This window comes from Microchirus variegatus, assembly GCF_963457635.1.
Source record: "Microchirus variegatus genome assembly, chromosome: 19".
Taxonomy (NCBI): Eukaryota; Metazoa; Chordata; class Actinopteri; order Pleuronectiformes; family Soleidae; genus Microchirus; species Microchirus variegatus.
Window position 1 is genome coordinate 11,475,333 of NC_139820.1, and position 16,370 is coordinate 11,491,702.

Sequence of the window (16,370 nt, forward strand, 5' to 3'; positions counted from 1 at the left end):
AGAACAAGGGTTGGTGTTTGTTTTCACGGCTTCTACTCCGGTTATTATCAAATAAAGTTTGGGAGGAGGAACGGAGAGAGGAGAGAACAGTTGAGGAAGAGTGGAAGGCTGGAGGAGGGGGTGTTTTTGAAGTTAGTTAGAGATACCGTTCTATGCAAGGTGAAAAGGGGACCTGGGTTTAAATTGTTTTGTTGTTTGCCCTTTTTCTCCACTCGTATAGAACTGACAGCTGGGCTTCTAGCAGGCAAAGAAAAGCACAGCTGCAGGAGTCAAAGTGATGAGCCATTACTGAGGTGGAGCTGAAGACTGTTTAATGTCCCTTGCCACACACACACGCACACACACACACACACACACACACACACACACACACACTTATAAGTACAATTCTATATGAGCGTGACACACACTGTGTAGTGTTTGCGGGAGTCAAATAGCGAGGGGTCATTCACGCCTGTGCACACGCTCGTCTCATCTAGTTTTTCCATGGATGTATCGCTGCCACGTATCCAGGTGATTCTTGACAGCGACGGCTGTTCTCCGCATATATACGTATTACTTGTGTGCCATTGGTTCAACTGACATAAAATGTGCAAGAATTACAAGTGCCAACGAAGGAAATCTGATTAAGAAAAAAATAAACTTTCAAAAATCAAGGCTTTCCCTCACTGGGGAATAATTATTACACTTATAACTCGCATCATCTGAGAGCAACAGCATAATTAAACTCAGGTTTAAGTCAAACTACCGTAGCTTAGAAGCTAATTTGTTGTTTTGTTTTTTTTGTTTTGCTATTTGTGTAGAACTTTCCATCAGGTATGGAGCTTGTATATTTTCCTTTTTTCATCTGTAACTGATCATCAGAAGCTGTATGCTTTGTCGGTGTACAACCTATTAAGTTGTGTGTAGAATAAAACCTCAAAGACACTCACGTAGTCCGCCGTACTTGTTCTGCTCACCCTTCCCAGGGTAGTTTAGTGAGCTGAAGGAAGCAGCCAGCAAAAATCTGGACAAGTTGTGTTGCTAATACTGTAACAGTTCACTTTCGTAAGCATCCAGAGTGGTGTAGGACTTTAAGTTCTCCTTGGAATAAAGACTCGGAGTGACGATCAGGTACGAGTGGATATCGGGCCACTGCAGACGGGGCCACTTCGTCTCGTCATTAATCCACACACCGGCGCCTAAAGCATATGTGTCATCAAGCTGTAGCCCATTCACCAAGGTGAATTTCCAAGCATAACTTGCTTTATCACTAGGCAACAAGCTGGCATAGTACGAGCAAAACGTCTCCTTTTTTTTTCTGAATTCATACATGAGAGCCGACTAACTTCATGACAACACTGCTACTTAAACGCTGAGTGGTGCCCTTCTGCATCCACAATGTTTGTAAACAACCAAGAGCCCTATAGCTTTTTTTTTTTTTTTTACATTTCATTAATAATAAACAAGAGTTTGGGTTACAGGCAGTACTTGCCGCCGTCTCCTTGGTCTTTCATTTCACAGACAAACACATAACAGACTAACACAGTGTTGCAACACGTGGTGATATAGTAACAAAATTACGACTCAATATTTAATAAGAGTAATACTGCATGTTCAAACCAAAGAGCCGGTGCGCCAAAGCAGCAGGGTGTGGGGACGGTGGCATATTTTCTAGTTATGAGTTATACTGAAGGCGTGCACAGATTATAGGCGTTTCACGCGCTTCAGACACCTTAACGTGTGCATGTGCGACTGAAATAGCCTGAACTGTCACATCGCTCTCTCTTGGTAATACTTGGGACTGCTTGAATTGTGAAGCCGTTAAACTCAAAATGTGTCATCAAAAAGTAAATCATTATTTGTTCATTGAGACGAGCATGCACACAGACGTCCGCTGAGTTTGCACGTGGCATGACACATATCACCAGTCACCCTTCGTTATTAGGTGTACTCACGATACGTGTGCCTGTACGCATGTGTATCGCACGCGGGTTTTTCAGTCTTTTTGCAGGCGTAGGCGAAGCGGTTATGGCGTTTTAGTATAGTGTGCTGTCATGAAATGCCCCTGACACACACACACACACACACACACACAGATATTTTGCCCCTGTCCTTCCTCAGACGCTGGTCACAATACTTCAGTAATTCAGCTAAACTGTATGAAGAATTAAATGTGGCCTACACAAGCTCCCTGTCTATACAATAAATGCACACCATGTCAGTGCCATATCAGTATTACTGTCAGAGATGGTTTAATTCTATATTGTACAGCAGAGGTTCACAATCCCAATTTTTTAAAGATTTCCATTACAGGATTTGCATCCTGTTAGCGAAGCATGGCATTTTGAGATATGTGCCATCGTATTGGCCACTGCTCAGTTGTAAGAGTGGCAGTTGCTGGTCTTTAAAACAGCAGAAACTCATTTCATTATATACATACATCCTTACATAAATTCTCCAAGGAAAAACTAGAACAAGTAAACGTGATAATTATGTAAAACTGAAATGCTAAAATAGTGCTTTTTTATTTTCAGTGTTTATGTACAAATGAAAATGGTCTTTATCACTTGGCAAATAACACACAATGACCAGCAATTTATCTACAGACTTCTCTCGCATCTTTATTCTTTCATAAAGCATGCTGGTGTTTCTGCAGGTTTTTGTTTTTAGAAATTGGACGACACAGACATACAGTAGTTTATGCTTATTACCATCCTCTGTACTTTACGCAGAATTGCTGAGTGCATTCTTTATGAAGAGCTTGCAACAGGCCTCAAAATAGTTTAGAATTCCTTAGAGGACTCTTTTGGGGATTTGGGAAAACTGAAGGAAACTGTTCTTCTGGGACTATATTAGTATTCCATATAGTGGCTTTAATATCTAGATTTAACGTTTTAGTCCACTTTGCATAGACTCTGCCATGGAGGCACCAGAGTCTACCTCTGCCAAGGAGGGCTTTGTAAATTTGTTGGTTTATTTTGTTTGTTCACAGCATTTTAGGGAAAATACTTAATGGACTTTCATAAAACTTTGTGGAGGGATGGGGTATAGAGCTCCAGACGTCACATTACACACCGTTTGATTACACCAGTATGTTGGCAGGAACATTGCCAATGAGCTCTCTGCACACTTTATTTCCATGATGATATATATACATATACATATACATATACATATACATATACATATACATATACATATATATGTATATATATACATATATATATATAAACTCCCATCATCCTGCTCTGGATAATGCTTATAGCAGCATGTAAAATAAACAAAATATTAAAGTTAATAAGCTTTGGATTATTACGTGATATTAAGTGATCACGACTCAATCAGAAACCATTCCCGGTGGATTCCCATTGGTCTTTCTTCTATGTTAATTTTGAGCATGTTTTAAGCCAGTGATACAACTCTGCTGTCTCTTGGGATGACAGGCAGTAAAGAGAGGATTTACCCGGTATACAGTATGCTGTTGGTATAATCTATGGATTTGAATTTTTTGGCTTCCTGCCAAAATGGTGTTGTTTTGGTTCCAATAGTTGCCTGATTTGTTGCATAAGGCTGGAGAACACTGGCCTGAACATTAGTGTGATGAAGGAATTCAAATTCAATATCTATTCACGAAACGTAACCCCACCCTCCTCAGTGTCACTCGCACACCCAAACTCAAATAAGAACAATGCACGTTTTCTCGATCACTTCTGCCGAGGCAAAATTTGACAGCAAGCAGAACTAAAAGATGATGGCTGACGAGAGTTTGGACTCTAGCATCTTCATGATACTGAAGTAAAAGTGAAAACATCAGTGAAACTTTCCCAGCGTTCAATAGCAAGTGCAGTTCACCACCTCATGCTTCACACACTATCACCAGTGTGTGTCTACAAGTGTGTCTTAGTGCGTGTACATTTCTGCATTGTCCCAAACATTCTCATTGTCATGTCAGAATGCATATACAAACTCCCCCAAAAGAAATGATTCAATGGTGAAATGAGCTTTGAAACAACTGAATGATGCAAACCCAAACAGTGAAGTCAAACCAAATGAGGTAAAAAAAAAAAAAAAAAGTTTAAAGTAGGAAATCATTTGTTCTACAAGTGAAAGAGAGCGACATTCATTCCAGTTTCTTAAAGGCGAGCAGGTTGTGTTGAAAGTTTGTGCTTTAGGGGTTTGGTCCAAACCTTGCAGGCCACCCTATGAGGGCATTTCTTGCCAAGACCCAGGGGAGGGGAGATAACTCGCAATAAACTGTACATATCCTTATAATGTATGCGCCCACTGCAAGAAAAATACAAGGAGGGAAGGTTAGGTGAGGGAACACACAGGTTACAAGAGAAAAAAAGATGGAGAGCAAGAGAGAGTGAGTAAGAGAGATAGAGAGAGCCAGAGAGAGAGAGTGCTTACAAAACATGTTGCTATTATATTTTTCTGCAAACCATGTGAAATGTGAAATGTGTACATTCTGCACATATGAATGCCATATTTTGGGCAATTGTTGTACATATCACCATTTGTAAATGTATGTACTAAAAATGTGGCACAACATTGAAAGGGCAAGTGAGACATCCACACTACAGTCTACACTACACAACTTTCACTTGTAGGATCATCACTGTACCACAATGGAAAATGTACTCACCATACTGATGATTCATATCAGCATTGGTTGATATTGGCAATACTGGACATTAATTTAATGAACCAACATCAAATTGTATAATATTGCACACCACCCGAGAACATGTGGTCCCAAAAACACACATGAGAACACACACGGGGAATGATGATTGACAAATGTGCGTTTGGGTTTCAACTCATCCCGGCCTCTAATTGGCTTGAGTCAAGGCTGTCCCATCTTTCAATATTTAATACTTAGCAACAGCCAAACGCTGTGCTGATAAAGGGTTATTGACTGCAGGTTTCTGAAACTCGTTAGCAACTGCATTATCAAGCTTAAAATTGTATAGTGTGAACTAGGGTTAAGCATAGATTGAGATTGTCAGATTGTTGTGTTGTTATGAGGCCATTCTGGTGTGTATTTATCAAACCTGTGATGATAGTGGGGGGGGGGGGGCAGTAGTGGTGGTGTATAGCAACAAGTAGCAGGACCACAGTTTGAAGTCACTGTTAGTCACAGTTTGATTGATTGATTTTGAGTTCAGCCAAAAGCACCATCAGCAGCTAAAATGTAAATAAGTAATGTTATTTCAGTTCAGAACATGATGTCAGAAATAATATCTGTGGTTTGCAGAAATGGCAACATGATCCTGGAGAGAGAGAGAGAGCGAGAGAGAGAGAGAGAGAGAGAGAGAGAGAGAGAGAGAGAGAAGGGAAGGGATAAAAAGAACAGGAGACAAAGATGATACAAAAGAAAGGTAGATAAGGAGAGAACATTTATTTACACTTCCTTTCATGCATGCTCAGTCAAACAAACACACTTGTTACAGAGGAAGGAAGAGGAAGCGGAGCTTTACTTTCACACATTCATCTCAAAAACTGCACCATTTGAGAAGGCAGAAGATAGGTCAGCTTTAACTGACCCATAACCTTAGTCACAACACGATGCATGTCCTGTTTCATCACAACCCTTGTGCGCAGAGGTCATGACTTCAGTCTTTATCACGTTTTCGGGACGGTAGAGAAAGTCAGGTGTTAAGAATAACTTCACAATCAGCAAGAAACTAAATGTTTGTGGAAACATGTAATGTTTGTTATCTCGGATTTAAACTACACATAACTATTCTGTGTGTCACTATTCAGTATATTTCATTTGCTGCTTCATATGTCTTTCTGACTTTGCATCGTTCTGCCTGTGTAAGTGTCAGTGTGTATGGGTGCGTGTTTGAGCCACTCACCAGGCCGCAGGGTCGTACTCGGCCCATATCCTTACGTACTCATCCAAGTGATGTGGCCCAAGGATAGATGAGTCTCTGGTCAGGTACTCAAAGTTGTCCATGATCACAGCCACAAACAGGTTCAGCATCTGAATGGTGCACCAGACAAAAAAAATAAATAATAATTTTACATCATAACACAATTGGTAATATCATCTTATTTCAATCTATTATCCGTTATGACAATGTAATTCAAGATACAATAAATATTTCCTGTCACATGCCATCACATTGTACAATAACAGCTAAAACTGTCAGCTAAAAGTTAATCTATTAATCTATCTATCTATCTATCTATCTATCTATCTATCTATCTATCTATCTATCTATCTATCTATCTATCTATCTATCTATCTATCTAATAGAGTGGTAATTAGGAGATTAACTGTTACCAATACTATAGCTATTTCTCAAGTAATATCGTGGTAATACATTGGTAAAGAGGATTACTATGAGCTACCATGAGTCACACACAAACATAACAATGTTTGTAATTAAATTTGTGATTACCAAGTTGAAATTAATTTGGGCGTATGTCTAAAACTTTTTTGTTTACATTTTTATTATATATATATAAATAATAATTGTCCATATATATATATATATATATATATATATATATATATATAATAAAAATACTTATACCATTATACTATGCTATCAGACTATTGCAATATTGTCAGTGTAATGAAAAGTGTATTTCTTATTGGTGACAACACTCACTGGAATATCTCATATGATTGATGGATGTGGTGTAGAGCTCAACATCATGGTCCCTTAAGTTAAAATCCCATAAATGTTTTGAAAAAACATGTGATTATCAGCCATAATATTGCAACCATCCATGGTCGACTCAATGCCAGCTACCACATTGTAAAGCGATACACACTAAGAAATCAAAGTACGAGACTGTACATTTTGCTGTCGCTCCAGTTGTACCCTTTGTACCCACATTTTTTTTTTTTTTACCATAAACATGATTCATTTTATGCATTAAACTGCATACACATTCATTCCAGTGCTTAATCCTAACAATTATTAGTGTTTTAACAATATCAATGATATTTGACTGAGTGATCATATGGATACATTTGATCACATTGGTGACCCCTGCTTTAGAGGTACAAACAAGCAGGTACAAATTTTGAAGGTACAGTGCTTGTACCCTGATAGTGTACAACTGGAGCGACAAAGCATTTGTACATGTAAGGTACAGTCTCGTACTTGATTACTTAGTGTTTATTATTGTTTATTTAAAATTATCCCCATTAGCTGTCACCAAATTTAGACAAGATAGTCTTCCTGGGGTCCACTAAAGAAGATGTTTTTTTAATAAAATCTAATCTACAATCAGTAAAACATTGTAGACATCATTATAAACATCATCAGAAAATACTCAGAATAAGTTCTAACAGCATTACATTCATTATTACATTCATACAGTAAGTACTGTATGTCCATACCAAACTCACAAACTTAAATAGTGCATTCTCAGATGGTACTTGAAAGATACTTTGCTATTCAGTTTACGTATATTCAGTGGACAATTATTCCAATAATTGATGCCACGTCAAATGAGAATGAACCTGATCACACTTGAAAATTTGGTTATATAAGAAAACTGGTTGATCTATTGTTAACCATGAGAGTCGACGGTATACTATACGATACTAACCTGGCAGCTCTATTCTGGGCAGTTTGTAATTTCTTTAGTTGACCCTTAGATGCAGATGACCATACAGGTGCACAATAATCAAGGTGACATTAAAATTAATGATTTAGCCACCTGCCCCACGATGTGTGCAGGGACATAAGAAAGACATATATTCCCAATAGAAGCTCCACATTTGTATGACATCAACAGTTATAAGAAAAACATGTTTTATTACCAGTGCCAAAAAGAAACACTTCACTACCCACAACCAATTGAACGCTTTGTTGTGTGGAGCTGACAGGCTTAACCAACACAGTGTGAACTTAGTTGACAAAGTTCTGTTTGTTTTCTTATTACCAGGAAAGAGCAGAGGAAGATGAAGGAGACAAAGTAAGTGTAGGCAAAGGTGCTGCCACATTCGGGTTCTGTGTTCCCTGAGGCCGGGTCACACTCCTTGCCACCCAGACAGGACAACATGATATCATGCCATGCCTCCCCGGTGGCGCTCCTGCATGTGTGAACACATGGAGAAAGACTGAGTGAGCAAGCAGCCACAACAGGACAAGAAAAGCATGTTAGCTGCTGGAGAGCGAAGAAGACAGAAGGAGAGGACTGACCTGAACAGCAGCATCAGGGCCATGATAAAGGTTCTGAAGTTATTGTGCTCATCGATGGCACTATATTCCTCCTCATCCAGTGCCAGGTTACCAAACAACTACACACACACCACACACACGCACGCACACACCCACACACACATTTGCATTTTAGTTTTCTGCAAACCATGAGAAACATTACATATTCTTTACACCAGAGGTTTTCACAGAAAAATTGTATTCTGGGGACCCCCTCGAATCCCCCTCAAATCCCAGAGAGAAATTTGCCAAGCTTCGACCACGGCATATGAATTGTGATCCACTGCTGCATATAGTAAGTTTGTTGTTTTGTGACTGCAGTGCAGTGTTTGATTTATTTATTTGAGTTACACAAACTCAAATAACACAGCAGTAGACCAACAGCTTTGATGTCCCTGCAAGCTAAAAAAAAAAAACCCACTAAGATTCCCTATGGACTATGGAACTATGGAATTGACACAAAATAAAAGGGTGAAAAGACATGGTGCTAATATTACTTAATTTATAGTTGCATATATAATTATTTTATTATGCAATAATGCATGTTAATGACATGAGAAAAAAAAACCCATATCGAATTGAAAAGTCTAACAAACTAATTGTCAGCACTCACCTGCATGCCGATAATGGCATAGATGAAGAAGAGCATGGCGATGAGAAGACACACGTATGGCAGAGCCTAACAGAGCAAGAGGAAAAACAGGAAGTGAGTTTTGCTGGACTGTAACACATGTTTTGTGTATTTTTAGAATTGTTTCAGATATTGTATAAATTCATGTCTTTCTTCAGTGAGTTTGAAACATGGAAGTGTTAATTGCTTTATTTCGTAGTTGTTATAATGCAACTGAGTAACATGTGGAGAAAAGATCAGTTAGAAAAGTTGTGTTTTTGTTCAAAAATACAAGGTACATACAAAAACACATTGTGCAAATAAATGTTTCTTTGACATTTGGTAGCAATCGGATCTTGATGTGGACACCGGAGACACATGTTAAGACCAGGTGTAAATACATGTGGTGAAGCGCTATCTGATGACAGAAAACACAACAATTCCAATACCAGATGTCAAAGGAGCCTGAATTCATTAATTAATTAGATTCATAAACCAATGAAGAAGAGAGAGGTGAAGGCCACCGTAGTTCTCTGACACACTGTGGAAAGGGAAGGGTGAGTAGAGGAGTCTTTGTTGCACTCTGCAGTCTCACTAGATGTCACTAATTCTTATACACTGGACGTTTGTGAGCGGGTGAATACCTTGAAGGACTGGACGAAGGTCCACAGCAGGATGCGAATGGTCTCTCCCTGTCTGAGCAGCTTGATTAGGCGAGCGGCCCTGAACAGCCTCAGGAAGCTCAGGTTGATGAAGTTATTCTACAGCAGAGAGGGTTGACACAATTAATTTCACCAATCACTGCACAAACTTGCAGCAGCCTCCTTCTACCAAACAGCAAACACACAAAAAAAACAACAGCTGGGTAGAGAGAGCGGGAGAGAGACAGAAAGGAGGGGATAAAAGCAACAAAACTTCAAGACATAATGACACCGGGTAGAAACAAGATAGAGAAAAGGTCAAAGGACAAAGAAAAGGAAAGAGAAAGAAGGAAATAAGGGAAATCATAAGTCAGAGATTTAAAGGTCATCATCCAATCTGGTACAGCAGAACGCTTTTTTGTAAGAAAAGAGAACCAAATGCACTGATCCCAGTAGGAGACAAGCAGGCCACACAAGATGGAGCACTGTGCCTGTCAACCACACATGCACGCACACACACACACACACACACAGGCACGCACGCTTCAGGGGAATTTTATGGCAGCTAGTGTTGTGTCGGTCATGAATGATTCGTTCGAAAGAAAGAATCATTTGAGTGAACGAACTGAGTGGGATCACTTCATGAACTGATTTGTTCGTTTTTTAGTTCAGTTGAGCTCAGCAGCGATCGTGGCGGCCGGGAGTGGAAATGCCGCGTTCTGTGAATCACTCGTGAAGTCGTTTGTGCGCCGAACAGGGAGGGGGCGTGACTAGTAAGAAGAACTGTGTCTGCCGTGCTGCCGTGCTGCTGTGATTCGTTTGCGCTCATTTCAGTTCAGTCAGGATTCGTGAACGAACTGACACACAGAGAACTGGAGAACTGTGGCTGAGGACATGAATCTCGTTCGCGCTGTCACTCACTCACTGACCCGCGCACGTACTGACGCACACTGAACTGTGGCTGTGGACGTGAATCTCGTTCACATTGCGGATGAACTGACACACAGAGAACTAGTGAACTGTGGCTGTGGACGTGAATCTCCTTCACATCGCGAACGAACTGACACACAGAGAACTGGTGATTATTTGGTGTACCCGCAATACGTGTGTCTGTATGCACGTGTATCGGACGCATGTTTTTTCAGTCTTTAAGCAGGCGTAGGCGACACAGTTAAGGCGTTTTAGTATAGTGTGCTGGCCTGAAATGCCCCTGATAAAAATGCCCCTAATACGCACACACATACACACAGATACACACACTAAAGAGCATGGCTCAGGGTGTTTCAATATGATTGCATTAACCACTTTCTTCATAAATTATTTTTCATTAGGGCCTTCTTTAAAACCTTTGCCTTTCCTTTTTTCATATTCATGACAAACACCGAGTCTACATGATTAACGCCATATATACACACATATTGTATATTATACAAATAAGATTCACTGGTCTGTAATCCACCCAGGAGCCTTGTTAATTATTTATTTATTTATTTTTAAATTTTTGTTTTAGAGCAATACAATATTCAAAATGTAATATTTTTGACTTTGAAATTTAATATTTTTGACTTTAAAATGTAATATTTTTGACTTTAAAATGTAATATTTTTTACTTTAAAATTTAATGTACAAACGCCAAACTCCTTGATGTATCTCTGACATTCTGCAGTTGACAGGCAAGGCAAGAGGAGGAGCATGAGGAGGAAAGGGAAGGAGAAGAAACAGGAAGGACTACTGATCAGCCGTGGTGCAGGCATGGCATGGCATGGCAATGGGATGGCAGCATACTGTACTTTTCTAAGGAAAGAACTGATCTACATGCAGACCAGTGGGGGGCAGCGGGTGCCAAGCACATAAACTCAATCTCTGATTCACACGTTTACTTTTTTTTTCTGATTCACTAATTTAGCTGAACTAATGTGAAATTAAAATCAAGTTTTGCTTTAGATTGTGTTTAAAAACTGACCAAGCATGGTCTGAAATAGCAAATATTTGAATGTTGTAGCTGATGTTTGAAAGTCAGAAGACACTGATTTAAATAGATTAATTGTGGCCACAATTCATATACTCAACTCATACATAACATATAAAAGTTTTATGAACCTCTGAAAACAAAAGTCACAAATCTGCTTCCTTCCTCAAACCACGTCTGAATATTTGATCTGAGGAAGCATCCAGGACAGATCAGGTCAGAGATCAGACCGGTACGATCTGCACCTGCTCTGATCTAAGACTATAGGTCTGAACGAGGAATATGTGTCAGTACCTTCAAAAACCTAAAATCTTATTTCAGTGGGGCATTAGGCATCTGTGTTTAAAGATGCAGACATATATATATATAGTTATATTTATAGTATTTTAGTAGTTAACTGTGTTGTTGGCTACATCGATTCATAGATGAGTTAGTGATTCTAGACTGTATGTCAACTATGTAATCAAGTACAAAGAGTATAAAATGTTATCATTCAGAAAAGCGCATGCACTGAGGTAAAAGGTTAAGAGTTGTTACGGGGGGATGGGGCAGGTTTAAGGAATGGGTCAGGGGTACACATGACCAATGAGGATGCAGCAGAAAGCTGAGAGATAAATTACAAACCAACCAGATTCTACATGTGCGAAGATGTAGAAAGATGAATGGGGAGGAAGGTGTTTATTTTTTCAAAAGTTGTAGTATATTGTGAGTGGGTGAGACATTTTTTTTGGAGGGAGGTGGAGTGAGGTTTGAAACGGACACCATCACCATCATATAGTCATCATCATCATCGTCATCAAAGCACCACCACCACATGTCATGGCGCAGCACATGGATGGAGAACATGATGAAGGATTTCATAGTGCATTTTTGATTGGATGGATTTTATCAGAGGGGGGGGGGGGGCGTAGGGCGCCAACAAAGTAGAGAGGTTTAAAGAAAGCATGTAAAGAGATAGAAGAGGAAGACAGAGTCATTATGGATGTCGTTAGGAAGGCAGTGGAACATCAACAGTCATCATCATCAACAACAACAATAACAGTGAGTGACATCACATACATGTGGTTCAGCCCGTCTCTGCTGCCAACTCTCAATCTGACTTACTTGTAAATAAAGGTTAAATATCATCATACCAGCAAGGGTCGAAAGTGTGAGCTACATATTCATGCAATTATGATAAAACATTCTAATTATGGAGGCTTTTCGGGACATTTAAGGGCACTTGATGGGTGAATAAGTCACACAAGAGGTAATAAAAGTGCAATAAATGATGAAAATACTTAGGAATAATCTTTGACTAATAAGGGTGCGAGATGACACTTTTTCAGTCACCAGATCCACCTTAGATCCACAGACAGCCTGAACACAAGCCATTGCATATAGACTCACACTAGACAAATACTGAATTAAACTGAATCTGTTATCACAGATTATGAGGCTTCTTTGACTGCTGTGATATGGCACAGCAGCTACATTGATGTTTGTAAATGTAACTTTATGGAATATGTTAATAAAAGTGTTTACATTGGAATTGAGTTTAACATACAAATCCTCATGGTAGCTAATATTTGGCTCAAAGGGAAGCAGGTAATAAATGAATATTAATACATATATTGTTGTTTTGTTGGATTGGTGTTGGAGTTATTAATCTTACTGGTTCATTTGGGGCCAATTCTGTAATCAGGGCTATAAAACACTTGTTTCCTGGTAACTATGCAACCAAAGGTTAGTGTTTTATGTTGAGTTTTTCCACTGTACAGTTCCAGCACAACTCGGCTCTGCATGGCTTGACTCCATTTGGTTTGGTGTCATTTTATATTACTAAAAGTACATCCTCAATGTGGGTGTTACCACCTGCCGTGACAGTTTTATATGCGACACACACAAACTAGTGATGAGGGACTTGTAAAGCGGTTGTTCTCGGTGTACGGAATCATTAGACTCAGTTAATTAAAAAGATATGTTCACAGAATTATTCCGTACATGACCAGAGCACAGACTCGGCCTGACAGTCATTGAACTGAAATACAGCGGAAGAGGTTGTGATGCAGCTCGCCGCTAACCATCGCAGGCTGGAAAAGGCAGATTCGCCCCTTCCAACTCCCAGAGTTTATCATTCCAATCCAGATACTACGATGGCCGACAGGGGCAAACGCACTGCAAACCCCAAAACACCAGCAAATGAGAAAACGCCAGCAAATAACAAAACGCCAGCAAATAGAAAACACCAGCAAATAAGAAAACGCCAGCAAGTAACAAAACACCAGCAAATAGAAAACACCAGCAAATAAGAAAACGCCAGCAAGTAACACAACGCCAGCAAATAAGAAAACACCAGCAAATAAGAAAACGCCAGCAAGTAACAAAACGCCAGCAAGTAACAAAACGCCAGCAAATAAGAAAACACCGGCAAGTAACAAAACGCCAGCAAATAAGAAAACACCAGCAAGTAACAAAATGCCAGCAAATAAGAAAACGCCAGCAAATAAGAAAACACGGGCAAGTAACAAAACACTAGTAAGTAACAAAACGCCAGCAAGTAACAAAACGCCAGCAATTAAGAAAACACGGGCAAGTAAAAAAACAAGGGCAAATAAGAAAACACAGGCAAATAAGAAAACACCAGCAAGTAACAAAACGGAAGTGCTCCGGGTCTGTGGGGGCGCTGTCGTGCAGGTCTTCGACCAACCTGTTGATTCGCAGTGTTGGAGTAGCATCCAGCTGCAGCCCCGGAGACCAACACCCTGGCGTGACAACAACACCCTGGCGTGATAATAGTGGTTTAATGTACGGGATTTTTTTTCTAAAAACTTTATATACACACCGAAACGACGGGAGTGGTTTGACGGAAGTGATTTTTATCTTAAACAAGAACGGAGGAAGAATATAAAAGTACGTTAGCCTGTCCATATATTGAGCGCCACAGCGGGGACAACGACCACCACCTAACCGCCTCCCTGGAGCCCCAGAGCGGATACAACAAGTGTTTTCTTGTTTGCCGGTGTTTTCTCATTTGCTGATGTTTTCTCATTTGCTGATGTTTTCTTATTTGCTGCCGTTTTGTTGCTTGCTGGCGTTTTGTTATTTGCTGGCGTTTTGTTATTTGCCGGTGTTTTCTTATTGGCTGGTGTTTTGGGGTTTACAGTGCGTTTGCCCCTGTTGGCCACTGTAAGATACAGCCCCATGAGTTGTCAGTGCTACCAAACTTTCTTTTACTATTTAGTTAATATTTTTTAAAAAAGAAGATGAAAAAAGAGCAGTACTACCCCAACAGCAGTATGGGAACATTTGGTCTACCCGGTTGAACACCATTGTTTAAAAAAAATTCCCGGAGTGATAACGGGCACCACATCAAACATGTCGATGCACGTCCAACAACACCATCCCGACATTCATTTAAGTGAGCCCCAGAAGAAACGCCTACTGCCGCAGTCTACTCTGCTAAATTTATTTCACATTAAGTTACTGGGCAATTCGGACCAGGTTTTTCATGGCACTGCATATATGCGCCTGTTGAGGTGGTCGGGAATGAGGGGTTCAAGTGTTTAGTGTGCTCGAGCCCTGGGAGCCACATCACACAGACAGCAAACCTCTCTCCAGACAATGTGGACATGATGTTGTTCTGAAGAAGAATTTTCATCTACTTTGAGTCAACTCTGCAAATCAACATGGTTGGTTCTCTTAAGAAAAGAGTTGTTCATTTTCTTTACTCATTCTGTGGTTTATAGCACAGGCAGAGGGTTAGTTTCCTAAGTATAAATCATATTGACAATAGAGTTTAGTTCTCTTTATTATTTAACAGTGTTTTGTTAGATAAAAGATAAAAGTTGCTGTGTTTTTACCTTTTTTAAAATTAAATTTCTGATTTGTAGCACAGACTGGAAGTCTGTTACTTCAGAGCGAGGAGGAGATTATTTTTAACAATGATTTAACCCAGAAAACAAATAAATAAATCAAACTGTGTAACCAACCGTGGGTCAAAAATCGTGATACAAACTGAATTGTGACTTTGGTGTATTGTTACAGGCCTACTAAATACACCAGACTCCTCTGTTAAATGTTGAGATTTTAGACATTTCCTTTCCTAAATGTTGGAAATTCAGCATCATCCAGTTTGATTCTTCAATCACATCAAATTTATCGGCTCAGCTTGCTTGGATTTTCGCTTGAGCAGGTACTAAAAAGAAAAAAAGTACCAGTTACCAGGTACTATCGATAAAGGGACAGGAACAAAAAAAAGTTGGAGAGATGAGCCGCGCCGTGTCGAGTTGTGCTGTAACTGTGTAGTGGGAAAGCGCCATTACAACAGTGTGTCTGTCTGAGGTTAGTAGCAATACAATAACACTGATTGGACATAATATAATCAATCAGAGGTTTGCAATGATCAGTGGCACTGATGTCAGTTAAAGTCACAGAGGTGAAATTCAGCAGCTCCAAATTCAGCCGGAGGCCATCTTTAATCATCTGAAAAAACAGCAATTATCAGCAATTAGCTAAAGCCACTGCTAATAGTGTCAGTTTGAATGAGACAATGAGTCAAATAGGTTTAACAAATAAGTGCAGATCTTCTGCAGAGTATTCAACAAGATAAAAGTTGGTCGTTTTTGCGAAGGCTTGTGTCTCAGAATACTTTGCACTGATTGTTGTGCACCAGTTTTAACTCGCTATGAGGGCTCAAATCCAGCAAATCTCAGCCCGAATGAGAGCTTGTCTACTGCACCTGTAGTTGGAACTGTGTATCTGTTAGATTAGTAGCTATCAATCACACCATAGCCACGTCCTTAAGCATCCCCTGCTTTATGGTCTACTTGACTTTAAAGGGTACCACATTTTACAAAATGGATGCCATAATGTATTGAAGACGATCTGATAATATTAAACAAATATATATGTAGATATATACAGTCTATGGCTTAAAACACACACTAAATGTTTTAATTTTAGTTCAGGTAATAGTCTCAGAGAATAATCTTAAATAA

At 39.6% G+C, this 16,370-nt stretch overlaps 1 protein-coding gene across 1 annotated transcript in view; it reads right to left on the reverse strand.

Annotated features, from left to right (window-relative positions):
* cacna1ab (calcium channel, voltage-dependent, P/Q type, alpha 1A subunit, b) overlaps positions 1 to 16,370 on the reverse strand; it is a gene marked incomplete at both ends in the record, with an annotated part of 173,777 nt that overhangs the window by 34,624 nt on the left and 122,783 nt on the right. Inside the window, 6 exons of the mRNA XM_083906330.1 lie at positions 4,170 to 4,266; positions 5,844 to 5,971; positions 7,894 to 8,044; positions 8,154 to 8,251; positions 8,785 to 8,850; positions 9,426 to 9,542. Of these exons, the coding sequence (XP_083762456.1) occupies positions 4,170 to 4,266; positions 5,844 to 5,971; positions 7,894 to 8,044; positions 8,154 to 8,251; positions 8,785 to 8,850; positions 9,426 to 9,542 (657 nt within the window). The remainder of the gene's footprint in view (positions 1 to 4,169; positions 4,267 to 5,843; positions 5,972 to 7,893; positions 8,045 to 8,153; positions 8,252 to 8,784; positions 8,851 to 9,425; positions 9,543 to 16,370) is intronic.